At 36.7% G+C, this 20,290-nt stretch overlaps 3 protein-coding genes and 1 non-coding gene across 4 annotated transcripts; 2 read left to right on the top strand and 2 right to left on the bottom strand.

Annotated features, from left to right (window-relative positions):
* Positions 1–1,633: 1,633 nt before the first annotated feature.
* On the top strand, positions 1,634–4,433 carry LOC108819519 (cytochrome c-type biogenesis ccda-like chloroplastic protein). The gene is made up of 12 exons (XM_018592576.2): positions 1,634–1,779; positions 2,160–2,294; positions 2,512–2,570; positions 2,674–2,804; positions 2,891–2,976; positions 3,068–3,099; positions 3,268–3,429; positions 3,519–3,591; positions 3,671–3,771; positions 3,863–3,955; positions 4,069–4,115; positions 4,213–4,433. The coding sequence occupies exons 1-12, from the start codon at positions 1,713–1,715 to the stop codon at positions 4,286–4,288; spliced, it is 1,062 nt and encodes a 353-aa protein (XP_018448078.1). The 5' UTR covers positions 1,634–1,712; the 3' UTR covers positions 4,289–4,433.
* Positions 4,434–4,470: 37 nt separating this feature from the next.
* Positions 4,471–5,744, bottom strand: LOC108819529 (uncharacterized). Its single transcript, XM_018592587.2, has 2 exons — positions 5,057–5,744; positions 4,471–4,980 (listed from the first exon to the last, which is right to left on the bottom strand). Exons 1-2 carry the CDS (start codon positions 5,700–5,702, stop codon positions 4,643–4,645), a joined length of 984 nt encoding a protein of 327 aa, XP_018448089.2. The 5' UTR covers positions 5,703–5,744; the 3' UTR covers positions 4,471–4,642.
* Positions 5,745–7,429: 1,685 nt separating this feature from the next.
* LOC108843497 (ADP-ribosylation factor GTPase-activating protein AGD5) lies at positions 7,430–11,310 on the bottom strand. Its single transcript, XM_018616710.2, has 11 exons — positions 11,039–11,310; positions 10,198–10,256; positions 9,996–10,086; positions 9,723–9,777; positions 9,543–9,633; positions 9,213–9,450; positions 8,880–9,084; positions 8,625–8,794; positions 8,191–8,433; positions 8,052–8,104; positions 7,430–7,852 (listed from the first exon to the last, which is right to left on the bottom strand). Exons 1-11 carry the CDS (start codon positions 11,087–11,089, stop codon positions 7,687–7,689), a joined length of 1,422 nt encoding a protein of 473 aa, XP_018472212.1. The 5' UTR covers positions 11,090–11,310; the 3' UTR covers positions 7,430–7,686.
* A 6,100-nt stretch (positions 11,311–17,410) lies between these two features.
* Positions 17,411–17,483, top strand: TRNAF-GAA (transfer RNA phenylalanine (anticodon GAA)). Its single transcript has one exon. It is a non-coding gene; the product is annotated as a tRNA-Phe (tRNA).
* Positions 17,484–20,290: the final 2,807 nt, after the last annotated feature.

The raw sequence follows: 20,290 nt of genomic DNA, 5'->3' as shown, positions 1-20,290 counted from the left end.
TCGATGTTCGATGTATAAGTTATCTGCGTGAGTGATGTATAAACATCGATTGCATTATGTGGAATGGCAAATACTAATACATTATAGTAGAAGCCATGGTTACTAATATATATTGTTATGTAATACTGTTGTTACTGATTTAGATCAGGATACATGAAACATCGTCAACTAACTGGCGACTAGACTATATAAAAGTATATAAATCTTGTTGAAATATGGAAAATGGTGGTCCAACAATTTTAATCCTACTATATCAGCTAAAAGAGTGATTTCTAAACACATAAACATTATTGAAGTTTTATGTTGTTTATGTGCGACCAAAAAGATTTTTGACAAAAGATAGTGGAAGTGAGAACAATAGACATTTTGTTTACTTGTACTGATTCAAGTTCGTCAGCTTATATATGTAGTCACCTGGCTTGTCAGTTGTCATAATAAGAAATAAAACACGAAAGTTCGTCAGCTTATATAATGTCAATCGTTTATTGCTTTAATAAAAGTTGCCAAACGAAAAACCCCAAATTGCCCACTAATTTTTGTTCTTTGCAATTATTACCCTAATTTTATTTACCCATACAAAAATAACAGTTAGTGGGTGTGGTTGTAATTAGTACATGTTAGATACTTAGATATGCTTAAAAGGGCTAATTTCAACTTTCAAGTATGTACAAATTAACATGTAAGTATCAATTAATTTCTAAACAGTTGCTCAGACAATAAAATCTTTTTCTACATGCAAACCGGGGATTAACTTACACGCATCATATGCTCATTAAAAATGGTATAGCGATAAGCCATCACATGCTACATGTGTTACGTGGGTTTAATTTGCTTGATCTTTATTTATTTTTATTTTTTGGTACATGTTGCGTGATCTCTTTTATTTACAACCAGAAATTTGCTTGATCTTTATATCAAATTAATATATCACAATTGCGTAGCTTTTTTAATCAAAACGACGTCTGATTAAGGAAGAAACATGTAACTGTAATTAAGTAAAAAACCATGTAATTGTAGTTTGTCCTTACGAGAAGACACTATCCAAAATCCATGCATATCTTAAAACGTCTCTACGGACCGGTGTCGACCACAACTTTTATTTTAATACGCGCGGTGCGAGGGATGTTTGCTATAAAGTATAAAACCTAAAGTGGGCCAATATGTCTTTTGAAAATTTTGGTTTTGTAGCAAAGTTTGGTAAAACCAGCTGAATAGAAAATGACAATTGAGTTTATGCTTTTAGAATTACTTACAAGCCCACTTTGTGGGTGATATGATTATTCATTACAATGATAATTTTAACTTCTAATGTCTGGTTTGTTGCAAGCGAACTACACTACGAGATTGTCGAAACTGATGGAGCTGGGTAAATGGTGTAGGATTGACAATCATTCTTTTGTCAACATTTAGAACTTAGATAACAAAGATTTATTTTTCTACGATTACAAAGATCTTTGAGGAAATGCATTGCGATTAATCGGTTTATTCTTTTCTTTCTTTTTTTTTGGTTTACTATATTTTTGTACAAACTTTCCAAAATGGTAACTCATATTTGATTATAGTAAGACCGCTATAAATTTCAGCCCATCAGAGAATTTAATTTTGATACAGCCCATCAGAGAATATCTAAAATATAACGAAATGAAAATTAAGGAAACTGAAAATATCTATAGACAAGACCGTTTATCTCTCTCTCTCTCTCTAGGAGTGCCATGAATTTGAGCGTGAACAGATGCATCGCCGGTGGATCTTTGAGTTGCAGAATCAATAATGGTGCTGGTGAGTTCCTTATTTTGTTTTATATTATTTAAGCTTGAAGAAAAAACTATGTGAGAAACTCACAAAGCTGAAAACCTGTACAAGGTAGGTATATAGAGTAATCTGGATTAGATTATATATGATCAGTCACACCTAGGCATGATTATTAGCCTCATATTTTGAACTGAAGATATGAAATTTACTCGCTCTGGGGGAATCGAAACTGGGTCGTGTTGTCCTTACAAGTACCACATATTAGTTATCTTCTTCTTTGTAACCTTAATTTCATTAGTACCACTCAGAACATGCACTGCTTTGAAATTGAATAGGATTTAGTTTTGTTAACTCAGGAATTATCAGCCATTGGTCATTGTTGAGTTTGTTTTCTCTGGGAACTGCAGAAAAAAGGTTGGTCCGTGTTGCCAAGCACTGTGAGCTTCAGAGAGGGAGAAGTTTAGGGTCTGATGCTCTCTCTTTAGAGAAGAAAGAGAGCAAAAGTGCTAAACTTGCCATGTTCGGTAGTGGTTTAGTAGGAGGTAACGTTACCCTCTTCTCCATTTCACCTATTTATTTATTTATTCTGCAAGTCTTTGACTCTTGAGATGAGAAATAAGAAATCTATGTGTGTTTAAAAGCCTAGTTTATGAGCAAGTTGGTATGGCAAAACTAACAAAGTATGCTTCGTTATGTCTTCGAACGACTTAGTTTTTTACATAATTATGAAACGCATCAATTTTTTTCTTGGTTTCTCAGTGGCAAACTTGGTAACTCTTAGCTCAGCAAAGGCCGCAGACTTGAAATTGGTTGTCTTGGTAAGGTTTTTATCATATCCTATCATCTTTCTTTTTCAGTTATTATCTATTTGCAGTTTTGGCTTGTAAAATCCTAAACTAATTATGTATCCTGTTAAGACAGGATCAAGCCACTTCCGTTTACATCTTGGCTGAAGGGACGCTGGGAGATTCGCTTGGAAACTTCTTGTATTCGGCTAACCAACAAGCTAATGAAGCTGTTCAGGATCAGCTCTCAGCTCTCAGTGTAACAAGGTTCATTTTTTCCTGGTTCCTTCTCAATGCACGCATGTCCGAGAGTTTGTCTCTCTGACTCTCCTGATAATTTACCCCTCTTGTAGTTTGGCAGTAATATTTGGTGCTGGACTTGTGACAAGTCTTTCTCCATGTACACTCAGTGTTCTGCCTTTGACCCTTGGTTATATTGGTATGATAACTTACCTCAAGTTTTTGAATATTGATAGAATTTTTAGTTTGATGTTCTAATTCCTTCCACTCCGGTCCTTACTAACATATAGGTGCGTTTGGATCTGGCAAAAGCAGAGGTCAGGTTAGTGTTTCTCCGATTAGATTTATATCAACTTTGTTGAGTTAGCAAGATAAGTGCCATTTAAGTAGAATCAAAACGTAAAAGAAGCTAAGGCCAAGTTCTCTTTAATCAACTTCCTAGTCACATTTTATATCCCTCGGTAATATTTTCAGCTCTCCATGCACTTAGGTTATTGGAGATGCAATTGCTTTCTCACTGGGGTTAGCAACTACCTTAGCACTTCTTGGGATAGTAGCATCTTTTGCCGGAAAAGCATATGGACAAATAGGACAAGGACTACCAGTAGCTGCATCAGGTCTGGCTATTGTAATGGGTCTCAATCTTCTTGAGGTACTTTCCGTTACACATTAGTACTTTTTCATTTAGCATCAGTAGCATTGCCATGTCCAACAGCAATCTCTTCTGTTCTCCTCTTACAGGTAATCCAACTCCAGCTTCCATCTTTCTTTGACAACTTTGATCCTCGTGCAGCAGCAGCAAACTTCCCATCTAGTAATCCTCCCAAGACAAAGTCACACACAAGTACTTTACGTTTGTTTGTAACATTTTTGGTAACAAAATGTTTTGATAGGTGTACAAGCGTATCTAGCGGGTCTCACATTCGCACTTGCTGCCTCACCTTGTAGTACTCCAGTTCTAGCCACCCTTCTTGGCTATGTGGCTACTTCCAAGGTAATTTTTTTTTTTTGATATGAGAGCTAGTATAATTTTCTACTTGGTTATATAAAGTTATAAGGGATAATGTAACGGTTGTGAAATACAGGATCCAGTAATAGGTGGAAGCTTACTATTGACGTATACAACAGGATACGTTGCTCCACTCATCCTGGCTGCTTCTTTCGCGGGAGCTTTACAGGTATCGTGTGTTTCTTTTTACTCTTTACAAATAGTCAAGCTGCAAATTTCGTAGTTTAGGTTTTAAATTTTGTGAAGCATCTGCGTTTATTACCGTCTCTTGAACTTCTGCAGAGCTTACTCTCGTTTCGAAAAGTTTCTGCATGGATCAATCCCATAAGGTATGTTTTTGAGTTTGAGGCACATTCTAAAACCATAAATGATTTCATATTTTGTTAATTTGCTGTTTCAATTTTCGATGTTTCTTTTTTGTTATAGTGGTGCTCTTCTGCTTGGAGGAGGTTTGTATACTTTCTTGGATAGGCTTTTCCCTGCTACTACTATGGTCATGTAAATATTTGTTACTAAAAGAATCACATACTCATTTCTACCCAAAAAAAAACAACAAAGGATGTGTGTATAGTATTTTAAAACATTCATATTGATTAATAATGTAAAAATCTTAAAAACAAGCCAACAATGGATTCGATCACTACTCACTAGTTCTAGTCTCTGCTGATACAGTATCCCTCATTTTTATCAACAAGCCCTAGAAAGTAGAAATATAACAATCACACATAAAGTCATATACAGCTAAGTAGTTTTGTACAAAAGAGTCAACATTTGCGACTGTGCCGGTGCCGTCCCTTTCTCCAGTGTTGTTGTTCATCAACAGCTAAGGAAACACAACAACAAAAAACACGAATATTTACAAACGAGTCCCTCCATTTACCATTTCGTTATTCTTAGCCAAAGACTCCAATCTTTGCAATCTCATCTCTTCGTTGAACTTCTTGATAAACGCTTCCACACGCCGGTTCAGCTCTTCCTGACCCGGCGACGGCTCGCGTTTCAGCTCCGTAGGGGCATTTACGTCATTCAAGTTCTCGGACTTGGTCATCTCCTCCTTCGAGCTATGCACGCGCGACCTTTCTTGCCACGTGTCGGATTTAGTCAGGTGCTTCGTTAACGGCGTCGAGTGTCCTTCCGTTATCTTTTTCCACGTCGTCTCCAGCGTGTCCTCCCTCCTCGGTGGCCTTTTATCACCTGCAGAAAATTTGGAAAACGTTCATTTACGATTTTACCCCTCCACGAAACCGGAATGTTCAGACGGAATCTATACCTTCTTCAGCACTCATTTTAAGTTGACTATATCTCGGCGGCTTTCTCGATAGCTTCACCCTCGAAATCATCTCCGGCGAGTCACTCTGCTGTTTTGGCTTCTCCTTCTCCGGTACCGACCAATCACTTTTCAGTTTTGGCTGGTCCGGTTCCGACCAATCACTCTTTGGTTTTGTCTTTTCCGTCTCTGGCTGATGATCACCTACAATCACCTTATTATCATCGACAACTTGAGGGAGAACTTCCACCGTCAGATCATTATCCACACGTCCGGTATAATCAGAAGCCACGTTTAAGTAAACCGTGTCGATATCAGAAGGTACCGGTAGTACTACTGTTACGGGCGTATCGGCTATGGAGAAAACAGAATCGTCGATATTGGAAGATGATTTGTGAGTGAGCTTAGAAGTAGCGACAATAGAGACGATGATGCAGTTGATGACTAAGTAAAGATACGGCGGCTTAAGGAGGAAGACGGTGTTATCGTATATCACCGGATAGCAAGACGCCACGAAATGCGAGAGCGGGACCGAAGGAACGGTGAAACTCACCGCCGCCGCAACAGAAAAGACGCCGGCGATGAAGACGGTGGCTGCCGTTTTGAAGGAAGAGGTGGGGAGGAGAGTAGGCATGGTGAATGATCTCATGTTTAAGTGCGGTGGTTCTTATCTACTACACAAAGAAGCCGAGGTGTGTGTATTTATATATCGAGAAGAAGAAAATATTGGTGAAATTAAATTTAAATTGTGGTCCTTATGGGCTTTTCGCAGAATCACAAGTGGGCCATGTACATACGGTATGGTGATAAAGGCTTATCTGAGTTACACGTGGCGGTTTTGGACTTTGATGCTTTCTTTTGAAGCTAAAAGCCTAAAACTTACCTAACATTACAACAAGATTTTGACAATAAAATGTGAATAATTTCATGTCATTGCGATTATAGAATTGTTAGATACAGATAATCTAAAGTTTTTCAGGCCATTTTCATTTCATATTGTTGAACTAATAGTTGCAATTCAGAGTGAGAAATTTGAATAATGCTTTAGATAAGGACATGCAGATCTAACAAAATAAAATAATTGAGAATGGATGCATACGTTACGAACGCCCATCCTCAATTCTAACGTTCAATTTTGTTTGCATTGCATACATTAATAGTAGATTTTGATTTGACCATTCAAACCCGTGAAAGATGTATATCGCATTACGGGTCAACAAGCACAACAAAAAACTCTACCGACCATTTTGTATTTGATTGTGCTTGACACTGACTGATCTTTAATTATTGTAAATACATAAAACAGAACTCAAAACGTATATGTCCCAAGCTCGCTCCAAGACCGACATTTTTATCTTTGCTTCTACTAACCAGTTGTATAAGCCAAAAGTCGGACCTGGCCTGATAAGTTGGATTATCATATTATGTTTGCACTATAGATAGGCGTAAAGAGACGATGATTAATTTAGTAAAACAAAATTAACAGATCCAACGTACAATCTACTCAAAAGTTACAAGTTGAAGATCTTACTTCTCGTGTAGATACTCTGATTTACGATTATACCAACCATTCTAAAGTATGATAAGTTATTACTATGGATGGAAAACAGCTACTGCGTAAGAACTCATTTTGAATTGTTAATTACTATATAAGACTAAGAATCTACTATTAACGTATGATGTACAATTGAAGTGGTTCACGACATCTTAAAAGATAAAAAAAAAGGTAAACAAAGGTTGGCGAGAGTGAGCTACAAACAAATTGTGGTGGGGGAGGAGACTGAGCTTTAAGCATTTGACCGAAAGCCCAAACAATGCCAAACTCAAACCTCTTAAACACTAAAACAGCCGTCCATCACATGTTCAACATCACGTCGCCTTTATTGATACTAAACCATTAAAGGTAGATAGCTTCCATTAAGGTAGATAGCTTTTTGTTTGAAAGGAGTTTCCGACCGTTTTTTTTCCTTAACAAGTCTCAAACTTTACTTAGTGTACAATTTGGTATAACTAACTAAAAACTTTACGTGTTTGTTGGATTTTTTGTTTACTTGTTAGATTTGGGTATTAGCATTAACACGAATGTTACTTTGGTATATTATCTTAGATATAAATTATAATACTTATACATGATAATATATACAGAATATCGTTTTGTTAAGAAGAGACAATTGCTTCCATTTACTGTTCAGAAAGACAACAAATCTTCTTTAGGTACTTCAACTGCGGCATCAAAAGAACTAAGCAATAAGTTATCTAAAAATCAGAGTAGCAGCAATAATCACAGCCTGTGACAAAGTACACCAGCAGCAGACTCTCCTCCGGCAGGAGAGTCCCAGACGATTCCTCAAGCAAGACAATCGATAAGTCATCCAGTGGTTTGTGTTAATAAAGGAATAGTAGACAACATAATTTGATTATTTTATTTTATACATTAAACTAATATAACAAGCATATTATAAAAAATATGGGTAAAATCTTTTTTTTCTTCTTCTCAAGAATCAAACCCCAAACTACAACAAAGTTTGATAGGAAAAAATTGTTTTAACAGAAAACTGTTAATTGATATAGTATATATCTTTTAATTCTTCAAATTTTGAGACGTGCGAATTCGGGAAAAGTCCCTCTCTTGATCAATGTTTTGTGAACATTCCGTCCATCAAGGATGAGAAATCGAAGTCTTTGCCTGTTTGAGAAGATGGTGTAGTGCTCGCCGCCGAGGATGACGTCTGAGGTTTCACGGCTGAGTTTGGGGTCATACCATTACCCGCGGCATTACCTTGACCCGTAGTGTAGAAACTGCATTATTAAACAGCAAAAGATGTCACATAATGATAACCATGGGAGCTCATGGAAATAAGAGAGCACCTATCCACCAGGCTACATCTAATTCTATGTTCAAAGGCGAACGCAAGTTAAAGAGAGAGGTACAGTTTACTTCTTTGTTTTTCTTATTTTTTGAGATGATACAACCAGAAAGCAGCATTTGTCTACATACCTGGATACTGGATATTGAGGAGTGCTTGCTTGCGGTTGTGCGGGTCTCATGTTCTAAGTTATGGAGACAGTAGTGAGAATTGCCAAGGGGGTAATATAGATCTTGATGAAACAAAAGCAAAAGGGAGATAGATACTTACTTGCATAAGTTTCTGGAGATCAGCTTGACCACCTCCTCCTGGGTTAGTCATTCCAGGGATCTGGTAGCCAGTGTTTGACCAATTTGCGGATGCTAAGTTTAGAGCATTAGCAACAGCTTGCTGATTCACACCGTTTGGAGTCCCGCCAGCAGCTTTTGCTGCTGCAGCCATGTATAGAGCTTGCTGCTGAGCAAGCATAGCAACCTGTTGCTGATGCATGGCAAAAGGCGACACTATATTCGTCTGTAACATATGAAACACACAAGAGTTATATCACTTTGACTTTGGTCTGGAAATTTTTAAATGTTCAGTTTTGAAAGAATCAGAGTAAGTAATAACAAGACATAGGTTTAGTGTTGGAGGTAAAGAAAAGTAAACCTAACACGCAGTAAATATGAGAAGATAATATATATATAATTAACTTCAGAATTGACCTTCTCAAATAGGCTCATGATATCGCCTTTCACATCTTTCTGTGGTGCTTGTTGGGCAACTAAAGTAGGTGTGTCTTTAAACAAATCCTCGATGCCAGTAGCTGGAGGAGAACTGATCTCATCAGGCTTTGCTGCAACACTTTTCTCTGCCGTTTGACCATTTCCAGCCGCTGCAATTAGGATTCATATATTAACGGAGATGAGTAATATTATCATATGATTAAAAGTAGTGCACATGCTAGAATAGAAACATACACTGAAAGCCAGCCCAATTATCATCAGCAGGAGGAGCCGCCTCTGAGGTATTTGCAGTCGGCTCATCCATTGATAGCATGTTAAAGAGATCAGTAGCAAAATCCACCTTTGGAGGTTCTGCTGATACGGGCGCAACATTTACTGCTGGTTTCGTCGTCTCCACAGGAGCCGCTACAGATTCTACTTTCTGCTGTGGCTTTATAACCTATCATTTTTAACCACCATCTATCAGAAAAAACAGGCTTTGAAAAATGATGATGCCCTAGAAACAAAGTTGTCTGCTTAGATATAAGAATACAATGTCTGACATCAAAATTATCATATGTTTGGTACCTGACCAGGTCCCTGGGGAGGTACGGGAAGACTTATCCTCGTTGCAGAAGCACTATATCTTGTTCTAGGTGCTTGGACAGTTTTCTTTTCCTCGAATAAATTTACAGGAGTACCACTACTGTGCCCATGCTCATATCCAGGCACAGTAGTCCTCTCCACAGATCTCCGCCGTTCCTGCTCGACTCTTGGGGGTGATCTAGCCTTTTCACCTTTAGAAACCCATCTCTTCTCTTCATACCTAGAAAAGTCATGTCACAAGAATTAGTTAAATGTCAAATGAACTGAGGCTGAGGGTTGTGAAAATTGAAAAGAGAGAGAGAGAGTCATTACTTTGCACGTATGAAGTTCTCAATGCCAACTCTATCATAGTTTGGGGGTAGCTCAGCTTCCCAGTAACTATTTGCTCTCTCGTTTCCCATTGCTGCATGCAAAATAAAAGGTTATATACTATTACATATTCCTGTCTAAACGTGGACCACCTACAGAGAATTCATTCTCAAAAACACTTACACTGAATAAATGCAACTTGCTCCGGGAGCCATGTGTCCAGGGTGGCAGATCGAACCTACACTCATCAGCCATTGGTAGAAAAAGTAAGTCGCTTATGCTGCTAAGGTTGAAATCGACTTGACAAGATGGACGAAATCAGAAGGCACAACTTTATCATGTACTTTTGCGTATAAACGACATATTTTCTAGAACACTAAACTAAGATCTGAGCTTTTGTATCGAAAGTGCAGCAGTTAGAAGATAGGTGTATAAAGGAAAGTGAGAGAGGAGGACCTTTGATATGTGTACGCCGAGACTCCTGTGAATCCCAGAACATTGCATGCAGATAAAGATACCTAAATTAACACTAGCCCATCTTGGACCTCTGCCAAAAAGGCAAAATGGAATAATAATATTAGCCAAATACATATAAATGTGAATCCCATAGTGCTTCTGATAAACTCACAACAGCGACAAAATAAATAAAAAACAATACTTTGTTTTGCAGTCAGCACATTCTCTGTTCTCTGGATGTTTAAGAAGCCCCTCAAGAATCTGCAAAATAAGCAGCGCACCAAAACTAAGGGAAATAAATAAATAAAACCCGTAAAGAGAGGCTACACCAAGTAACTAGTATAGACTATATAATTATTGATAATAAAATCTAAAACACACACAAAACTGTCATGTTCAACAAATTAACATGAATCTAAGTTCTCAACACAATCAGCATGGCTCCCACATGTAAAATGAAAATCCACAAGGGACGTTGTTATAAATGGATGAATAAAGGAGAAAGTGAAAAGAGATAATAGAGATTTAACTTGGTTCACTAAACCGATTACATCCATAGACAAAAGAGAGAGAGAGAGAGATCTTATTAACTGAATGGTATTTTGGGATTTAAATTAGAGTATGCTGATTCGAAAACTCTAGCGAGATCCTTAGCTAACTACAGTAGTACGTACTTCATTCAAGATATGTCAAACAGAAGCCCTTTGTTCGATTCTTACCAAAAAAAAATCAAAGCAACAGAAGAAGAATTTCTATTAGAAACAGACAAAACTTAAACGAGATCGTTATTCGTCTCTCTTGTATGTATGTTTGTTGTGTGATCAGGACAAGATATATGTTTTCCTGTAAGGACAATTCATTACACAACAACAACAACAAAAAAAAAAAAAAACAATCGGAAGACCTCACCCACCTAACTACAGAAAATCGAATAAAAACACAGATCCAATCGAATTAAGATCGTCCATGGTTAATCATTATATAATTACAAAAAACAAAACAAAAAAAAACAATCTGAGATTTCGAGAGAGAGAGAGAGAGACCTTTCTGTGGCGAGCATTAAGCTCCTTGGAGACGTTGGCTTTCTCGTTCATGTTGGATTAATTGAGAGAGACTAGGTGCAGGAGGAGAAAGAATCGCCTATGACTAAAAACAAAAATCTGCTGGGGAGACGACAAGGTCAAAACGGTCTTACCACCTTCTGCGCTCTCTCTCTCTCTCTCTCTCTAAAGAATGAAATGAAAGCCTATTTCTTGCCCTCTCAGAGCGAGCGAGGGAGGGAGGATGAGAGAGAGAGAACAGAGATGATTGATTAGTTGGGGTCAAATGCTTTTAGACCGTTCAGATTATAGGTCTCTGGTTTACCTCTCGGTTTTTGTTTCCTTTCCGGTTTTCTTCTGTTAACCAATTTTTATATCTTTTCTTTTTGTTTCACTAGTAAAGATAATGAGCATTACGGTGAAATCATTAAAATAACTTGGTGTTTATCTATATAACTCATGTAGTTTAAAAGAAAATACAAATTAAATCATTATATTTATTTTCAATTTAATACGCTATTCATGTACATAAAAAAGTTGAATTTAACAATTTAGTGTATTTGTTATTTAATTTAACAATTTTACTTTTTGGAAAATTTTCTCTATGTTTGCTGGAGTAAAACTATACTTTAGTATAGTATTTCTCAACTACTGATTGATTATCTTATCTACGTAATATTTTGAAATAAAATGTAATATTTTCTCCATTTTTATTTGATGTTTTATTATTAGTGTACATAAAAATAAAATATAATTATATTTTATATATTTTCTCTGTAAAAATATAATTAATTTTTAACTAATCAAAATTCAACGAACCAAAAAAAACTACATAATCATATAAAGAAGTATATGGGAAAAAATCAATAAATTTTATATTAAATTTTTTAAAATGTAATGTAATTTGAAAAAAATAAAAACAAAACATAACTTTTAAAAACGGAGGAATTACTTACCATTGCAAAATGTGTGAGTAGATTTTGACTTATCAAGCATATCTCGGTTTATTTGACCTTTTCTGGTTAAGTGGTTGACTCTTCGTCATATAAGACAGAGATTAGAAAGTGGGAAATAACCACATGGCCATCTCATCTGTTATGTCTGTTTCCACTTTGGAGTTGTTATATTGATTCCAGTTTCTTTGTTTATTTATTTTGTGATGCTTTTGGGAAATTTTAATTTCTAAGATTTCTTCATCTGATGTATAGTGGCTTCCTGGGAAAACTAGGAAAAAAATCATATAAACTAATTATTAATATCTCAAGGGTTCCTAAAATTCAACATTGACTTTGGTTGTCATGCGAATCAATCAAAGCATTCAACACAGGCTCGAATCAAGACAGAATCAATCCAAGCATTCGGCACAGGCTCGAATCAGGACAGTTTTCGAACTAATGTATTGTCGGATTGCCCCTTGAAAAGTGATCTCTTTTCATAATGCTAGCTGCTCTGAAATTCTGAATGTCATTAGTAAATCATTTTTTGATGTCAACGTGCTATTTTCACAAAAACTATTATATGACATAAGATATCCATCAAACTATGATCTTGTATAAAATTGTTCTTAATTTTTTTTTTAAAATGGCCTAGCTAAAAGTTTCAAATTTATTTATACCCAAATCAATAGTTCAAATCTTATTTCCATATACTGTAATTTTAATTAGTTGACTGTTAACCATACAATTTAAACCAGTCTAACCAAATGGTATTCATCAAAGAAACTTTGAAAACTTCAGATTTCCAATAAACCGATTAAAATCATTGTTGATATATAATTAAGTTTAAGACTGGAAAAATAAGTTTTTCGATTCAGAGAAAAAACTTTGTCGTAAATTTTAATTTTGGAAGGTCTAAAACGAATTTATAATTCGTTGAATTTTCATGGGGATATATCACGCTGACCCAGGATTTTTAGCCGGTATTTTCATAGGGCTTTTAACGAAAATTGAAGTTAATAGTATTCTCTTTTTTTAAGTAATACCTCTATGTATAAGGGTGGGCACTTTATCCGATATCCGAAGCTGCACCCGAATCCGACTCGAAAAATCCGAACCGAAATCCGAACCGAAGTAGCAAAATATCCGAATGGATATTAAGTTAAGAGAGATTGAATATCCGAACCCGAACAAGTAATACCCGAACCCGAATAGATGTCCGAAGATAACCAAACATATATATACTGACTTTTATATTTCTAGTTTACATCTCTTGTTTTATTAAAAATATTTATATTGATGCTACACATACTTCAAGATCATATAATATACATATGATTACGGAGAAAATGATTTGACATTCACTTAAAATGCATGTTAAGCTTTTTGTTTCATGTATTAACAAAATTTACATCCGAAATTTAAAAGTAATAATAAAACTAATGTTTATTTATTTTTGAAACATTATCTCTAAATCTATTAGTCATTTAATCTATTAAAAATTAAAAAATAAGTTAAGTAAAATCTATATTTTTAAATATAATAAACTTTAAAAAATTAAAAATTAAATTTTTTTCTTTAAAATCTAAATATCCGAATCCGATCCGAAATAACCGAACTCGAACTAAAAATACCCGAACCCGATCCGAAACGCAAAAATACCCGAACGGATATTATAGCCCTATACCAAAATACCCGAAAATCCGAAATACCCGACCCGAACCTGAACGGATACCCGAACGCCCACCCCTATATGTATATCTCAAATGTATATCTTACAAACTGCTTTTGTTTGAAGTTCATGCACTATATATAAGAGAAATTCTTGGGTTCACCCCTAGAGTGAACCTTTAAGTTCACCCAATCAATAAGATTTTCGTTATTTCATATTCAATATTTTTTTAAAAAAGGAAACAAAATATTGTCAAATTATATTAATATTTTTAAATTAAAAAATAAAAATTAATATTAATTGCAAACAAAAATACGCTTTAGAAAAATATATTTTTAATACCGTCAGCCAAACACTAAACCCTAAACCCTAAATCCTAAATCCTAAACCCTTGGTAAATCCAAAATGGTTATAAATCCTACGGTTTAGGATTTATCCAAGGGTTTATGATTTACCCAAAGGTTTAGGGTTTAGTGTTTTGCTGATTGTGTTAAAAATATTTTTTAAAAAAATCCAAAGATTTAACCAAGGATTTACCATGGATTTAAAGTTTATGATTTAGGATTTAGAGTTTAAATTTTTAGTGTTTTGCTGATGATATTTTAAATATAATTTTTTTTTTGCGACTATTATTTTATATTTATTTTTTGTTTTAAAAACATAATAAAATTTGACAATATTTTGTTTCCTTTTTTAAAAGATATTGAATATGAAATAACGAAATCCTATTGGTTGGGTGAACCTAAATGTTCACTCTAGGGGTGAACCCAAGTATTTCTCTATATATAATTGTCACCATTTTTTAGTAAGAACATATAAATGTAAGAAGCAGAAAACTACAAAACAGCTAATTAAGGAAAAAAGCCCTTTTTCAAAAAAAAAAAACTAATTAAGGAAAAACATGATTTTTATTTAGCCATGATAAAAAAAAGGAAATGTAGGAAAGCTTACTAAGACACAGCTGGAGAGTGTCACTACAATGTATGTGAAGATAATAACACCATCTTTCCATAACAATAGAAATAGAATATAATGATTACTTGGCCTATTAAATCGTTATTATATCTCAACATATCAGTTAATAAATATACACATTTTGTTTTACATATTTAGTGAGTTTATATAAATTAAATAGGTACATATCCACACATGAAGTACCATGCTAGAAAAAGAAATAAAAAATAAAGAGTAGACTCAAGATATAGTTAGATAAAGAAACATATCAGAAGAGAACTATTAATGCTTGGGATGCTTAGCAGTTTGTACGGTTTCATTTTATCCTCGGAGATTTTATACCTTAAGCGTTAACCAAACAAATAGTGAATCCTCTGCATAAATAGGAGGTCTCCTCATGAGCTTGTCTCTCAGAGGAAGATCACTGAGAGGCCTAGTGTCCGATTAGGTGTTGTCCAAACAAAAAAAAAAACAAAAAGTATGATGAACAACGATAATATTTTCTATATTTGCGACACCTGCAAGAAAGAGTTCCCAACCCCTAAGTCCCTATACGGTCACCAAAGAGTCCACTCGCGTGAAAAACAGTTGGAGAGGGCTCTGAAGAAGACGAGGACTCTTGGACAAGGCACGTCTAACTCGGTCGCCTTGGGTGGGTATTCATTATCAAATTATGATAAGTATCTTTGTCTCTCTCGTGGTCCAATTGAGTCTATGTCACTCAAAAACACCACCACTTTCCCGTCACTCAATAGTGGAGTCACAAACGCTAACATTCCCGTGTTTCGTCATCCTGTGCCTCCAGACAGGAACACTAGTTATGGATTTTCTTCAGGGACTCCCTTAGTCACTCACAACCATAACCGCCCTACTTTATCAAATTTTAATCGTCCGGGGGGTGTCTCTTTCGGTCCTTTCAAGTCTGGAGGACACGGTAGCAGCCGTGCCTACCCATATTCGTTGTTCAACGGTGGAATCACCAGGGCTCCTCCTGCTACTCCATACCGTTCAAGAGTTCCCTTACCATCTTACAGGTATAATAACTCACATGACCGCTCTCTTGGTTCAGCTAATTCCATCGGAAGGTTGAGCAACAACAACAACGGTAGCTCACAAGGTTCATTATCACTTGAACTCTCTCTTGGTCCATCTAAGTCCATGGGTGACAGCAACAACAACAGTAGCTCACAAGATTCATTATCACTTGCGCTCTCTCTTGGTCCGTCTAACTCCAACGGTAGCAGCAATAATAATAGCAGCGCTTACCCATCCTTAATCACTGGAGGAGAAACTAGGAACATGAACATGCCGGTGCGTCCTCGTGCGTCTCAGTTCCATTTTCACAGCCTTAACCCGCTTGATTCAATCACTAGAAACGTTCATCTCTCTCATCCTCCACCAACCACGAACATGAACAGGCTAGTGCGTCCTCGTGCGTCTCGGTTCCATTTTCACAGCCATAATCCGCTTGATTCAATCATTAGAAACGTTCCTCTCTCTCATCATCTTCCAACCACCAATCGTCATGATGATAATAATGTTTCAGGCTCTAGTCTCATTGCAAAGGAGAAAGACAATGTCGTGGTGCTTGAGGACGATGATGGTAACGTGGTGATTGAAGATCATGATGAGGATCAGCATGCAGGAAGAGGTTGATGCTAAGAGTTGTGGTCTGTGATTGATTTATCATCTTCCCTTTGAGTTTTTAGTTTTTTATATACATTGTTTAGTATTTGGTTTCATATGCGAGAGGTATCTCATAACTATTTGAGGCATTTCTACACCTCATTCTTCTCCTTGGCATTGTTTTCTCTTTTCTTTTCCCTCATTGTTGTCATCTTTTGCCTTTCGATAATATTTGAACAATTCCTGAATCCATTTTTTCTCAATGCCTATATCTTATGATTGTTCTAAATTTTCTGCAAATTTCAGAAGTCATGTTCAAAATATTGAAAGGAGAATTTCATCTTTTAAATGTGAAAGAGGTTCCGCATTTTGCTTAAAATCCTTTCGTCAAGAATACCTCAAATATTCACTGAGGAACTTTAATTCAAAGTAGAAGTTATTCAAAATTAGTCCACTACTCTTAATACAGTACTTTTACTAACGTTGATTAGTGTTATAAGAATTAATAAAAATTATCAGTAAAACAGGGCCAGAGTTATGTACAATTCATGTACATAAAAGACATATACTAGAGACATGTTGGAAAAACAATTGCTCGTTTTTAGAAATTATATAAGGTTTTATACCACAAATAAACACTAGTAGTTGATAACATTAATAAAAGACCACCATAGTAAAAACAAATTAAGATATAGCTATTGTATAACAGACCAAATTATCAATGTTATGCTCACATCACATTTTGGGCCAATTTTTCAACTAAACTGTATCTTGATTTAGTGTTAAACATTTCACCTAAATGTCATGGAGCATGCATAAATTTTACGAAATGAGTCTTGTGTTACTTAGAATAAGGCCAAATCGAAAACTATGAATAACGCTCAATTGTTTAAGAAAATTGATTAGTATCACAAACCCTCTATCCTATAAGTTATCTATACAAAAAGTTTTGATGCTTAGAATAGATGAGTCTTTTCATCTTACGAAATGAGTTATTCTAATAGGAAGTGTAAGTTAACAACAAATTTTCCTTGATGAAAGATTTTTGTTGCTAAAGCATTTGGTTAACATTTCACAAAATATATGTATATATTTTCTCTTGTATGTAATGTTTGTGTTTTAGTCAATGATATAGTTGTGCTATGGTTAGATTGGGTTATATCATAATGTTTGAAAATGGTTGTCATTGCGGGGATAGCTCAGTTGGGAGAGCGTCAGACTGAAGATCTGAAGGTCGCGTGTTTGATCCACGCTCACCGCATTTTTGTTTTTTTCCTGGAGCAAAATCATGACTTGCTCTGGAAGTTACTGTCCTCATTTCCTTGTAAATATGTGCTAACAACAAATCTCCTATGTGGCAGTCTCATTCAAAAGAGGTGAGGACACTTAGGCATGACACTGGTTCTGACTCTGCTATCTCATCTTTTTTTTTTTTTTTTTTTTTTTTTTTTAAACTCAACATCAACTTTATATTAACCAAATGTTTCACCTTATAAAAGGTTTGTCAACCTCCACAAAAGAGTTTAACCAAGAAGGCACTATAGAATACAACCTAGGGACATTGTTCTCAAAAGAAGAAGTCTCCTTAGATATTCTATCTGCTGCCATGTTTCCACCTCTCTGCTGATACATCACCTCATATCCTGAACTTTGCTGAAGCCTTTTTTGTATGTCCTGAATAATTGGCTGAATGGTAAGCCATACAGGTTCTTCTCCTCTTATCATTTGGATCAGTCCTTGCGAATCAGATTCGAAGCACACCTGTTTATATTGGAATGCATACATAGTATCAATAGCCCATTTTAAAGCTTCAGCTTCAGCTTCTAATGGTGATCCCATATTCTGAACCTTTCTAGCTCCCGCCCACAACAGTTGCCCTCTTTGATCCCTGCTTATCCACCCTACGCCACCGTTTCCTGTCTCTTTGTTCCAAGAATCGTCAGTGTTACATTTGATCATGTCCATTGGTGGTGGCTTCCATCTTGCCGGTACTGCTGTTGTGGTGGTTGCTTTCACCTCATGTGTCTCAACTTCGCTTCCCTTCTTCCACTCTGCTGCATCTTTCTTCGCTTTCTGTAACACTTCGTGTGCATCATACTCTTTGCCTTTGTAGAGCAGCTCATTTCTATTTTTCCAGAGTCTCCATAGTATCCATGGGACTATTTCCTCATCAATCTGATCTCTTGGGTACTGTTTTTTCACTGTGAGCACATGATGAAGATTAGAATAGATTGAGTTGGAGGAGACCCCACCAGCCGGAGCTGGAATGCTGGAATTTGCCCATACCAGTCTAGCAAAGGGCATTGGAAGAGCATATGATTGATTGACTCCGATCCAGTAGAGCATCGGTGGCATTCATCTTCCTTATCAATGTGACGTTTTTTCATAGTTTCTGCCACTGGAAGTATATTACTGAGACATTTCCATAGGAAGTGTTGGATCTTGGGGCTTGTCTTGACCTGCCAAATTGCTTGGTAGAGGCAATCTAGGCTCGGCTGGTTGACCAATACTTCTGACTGGTCTCCTTGTATGACGTTTTGCTGCACCCAGTAACCTGATTTTACCGTATAGTGGCCCGTCTTTGTGTAGTCCCAGCAATAGTTGTCCTCAGATTCGCTGCTCATCACTCTCACTTTTTGTATCAATCTGCTTTCCTCCTCTGGAAATAACTCTTGTATCCGCTGAATATCCCACTCTCGGGTGCCTTGTATCATGAGTTCACATACTTTCATATCACTAGATATGCCTCTGACGCTAGCATTCACCTCTCTCCTCATGCAAACCGCGTGTCTCGCCGGTTTCCTGCTCAGCCATTGCTCTTGCCACAGGTTCGTCTCTTTGCCGTTTCCTATGGTCACTCTGGCGCCTTGTTTGATCAGACTTTGTGCAGCATGTATGCTTCTCCAAGCATAGGAGGGGCGCGAGCCAAGACTGGCAGAGAGCGGGTCTGATTTAGCAAAATATCTGCTCTTGAATACTCTTGCCATGAGGGAGTCTCTGTGAGTCATCATTCTCCATAATTGTTTTCCAAGGAGGGCAAGATTGAAAGCCTCTAGGTCCTTGAATCCTAGGCCGCCTGTGTTCTTTGATCTTGTAAGCTGATCCCAACTCTTCCAATGTAGTCCTCTTCCTTCTTTCTTTGTTTGCCACCAAAAATCAGACATTATCCCCATAATCTTCTTCATCAGCGTTTTTGGTAACAGGAAACATGACATAGTGTAAGTTGGTAAAGCCATTGCAATGGACTTGAGAAGAGTTTCCTTTCCACCCGGTGATAGGAATCTAGTTTGCCACCCTTGTATTCTCTGACTTAGCTTTTCCTTGAGGAAGCTTAGAATTGACACCTTTGATCCTCCAAAAGACTCAGGTAGACCTAGATAGGTTCCTTCTCCTCCAATCTGGTGTATGCCAAGTTTGTTTTTAATCTGCTCTCTTCTCTCTTCCGGGATCAGTTTACCAAAATATACACAGGATTTCTGGTAGTTAATCCTTTGCCCCGATACCATGCTGTAGCGTTCCCAAATCTGCGTGACCTGCTGGAGCTCCTCATCGTTTCCTTTGCAATAAAAGAGGCTATCATCCGCATACAGCAGGTGAGACACTGCCAGGGCTCCTCTGGCTACCTTTAGACCCGTAATCTGCTGTTTTCTTTCTGCTGTTTTGAGCATCTGAACCAGGACTTCTGTGCACACCACAAACAGATACGGTGAAAGCGGGTCACCTTGTCGTAGACCTCTTGAAGGTGTGATCTCCCCATAAGGGGTTCCATTGATCAGAACCTGGTACTTCACTGAGCTCACACATCCCATGATTATTCTGCACCATCGCTCCGAGAATCCTAATGTGCGCATTGCTTTGTGAAGAAAGGCCCACTCAACTCGATCATAAGCTTTCGATATATCGGTCTTGATGGCAATGAACTCCTCTGCACATTTGTTTCTAGAATTCAAAGCATGGAGTAACTCATGAGCCACCAATATATTATCTGAGATGAGTCGTCCTTCGACAAAAGCAGCCTGGGTATCAGAAATAATACAAGGGAGTACTCGCTTCATTCTAGTGGCCAGG

This window comes from Raphanus sativus, chromosome 2, assembly GCF_000801105.2.
Source record: "Raphanus sativus cultivar WK10039 chromosome 2, ASM80110v3, whole genome shotgun sequence".
NCBI lineage: Eukaryota > Viridiplantae > Streptophyta > Magnoliopsida > Brassicales > Brassicaceae > Raphanus > Raphanus sativus.
The sequence above is the reverse complement of the archived record's forward strand: the minus strand, read 5'-3'. Positions and strand labels throughout refer to the sequence as shown.

What these genes read in the sequence shown, in the direction of transcription:
- LOC108819519 (XM_018592576.2), top strand. Translation starts at nt 1,713, where the DNA reads ATGAATTTGAGCGTGAACAGATGCATCGCCGGTGGATCTTTGAGTTGC. An exon ending in CAGAATCAATAATGGTGCTG is followed by an intron (nt 1,780 to 2,159) that starts GTGAGTTCCTTA and finishes TGGGAACTGCAG; the next exon opens with AAAAAAGGTTGGTCCGTGTT. An exon ending in AGCAGCAAACTTCCCATCTA is followed by an intron (nt 3,592 to 3,670) that starts GTAATCCTCCCA and finishes ATGTTTTGATAG; the next exon opens with GTGTACAAGCGTATCTAGCG.
- LOC108843497 (XM_018616710.2), bottom strand. Translation starts at nt 11,089, where the DNA reads ATGAACGAGAAAGCCAACGTCTCCAAGGAGCTTAATGCTCGCCACAGA. An exon ending in CTCCCCAGGGACCTGGTCAG is followed by an intron (nt 9,085 to 9,212) that starts GTACCAAACATA and finishes TAAAAATGATAG; the next exon opens with GTTATAAAGCCACAGCAGAA. An exon ending in CCTCAATATCCAGTATCCAG is followed by an intron (nt 7,853 to 8,051) that starts GTATGTAGACAA and finishes TTAATAATGCAG; the next exon opens with TTTCTACACTACGGGTCAAG.
- LOC108819529 (XM_018592587.2), bottom strand. Translation starts at nt 5,702, where the DNA reads ATGAGATCATTCACCATGCCTACTCTCCTCCCCACCTCTTCCTTCAAA. An exon ending in TAAAATGAGTGCTGAAGAAG is followed by an intron (nt 4,981 to 5,056) that starts GTATAGATTCCG and finishes AATTTTCTGCAG; the next exon opens with GTGATAAAAGGCCACCGAGG.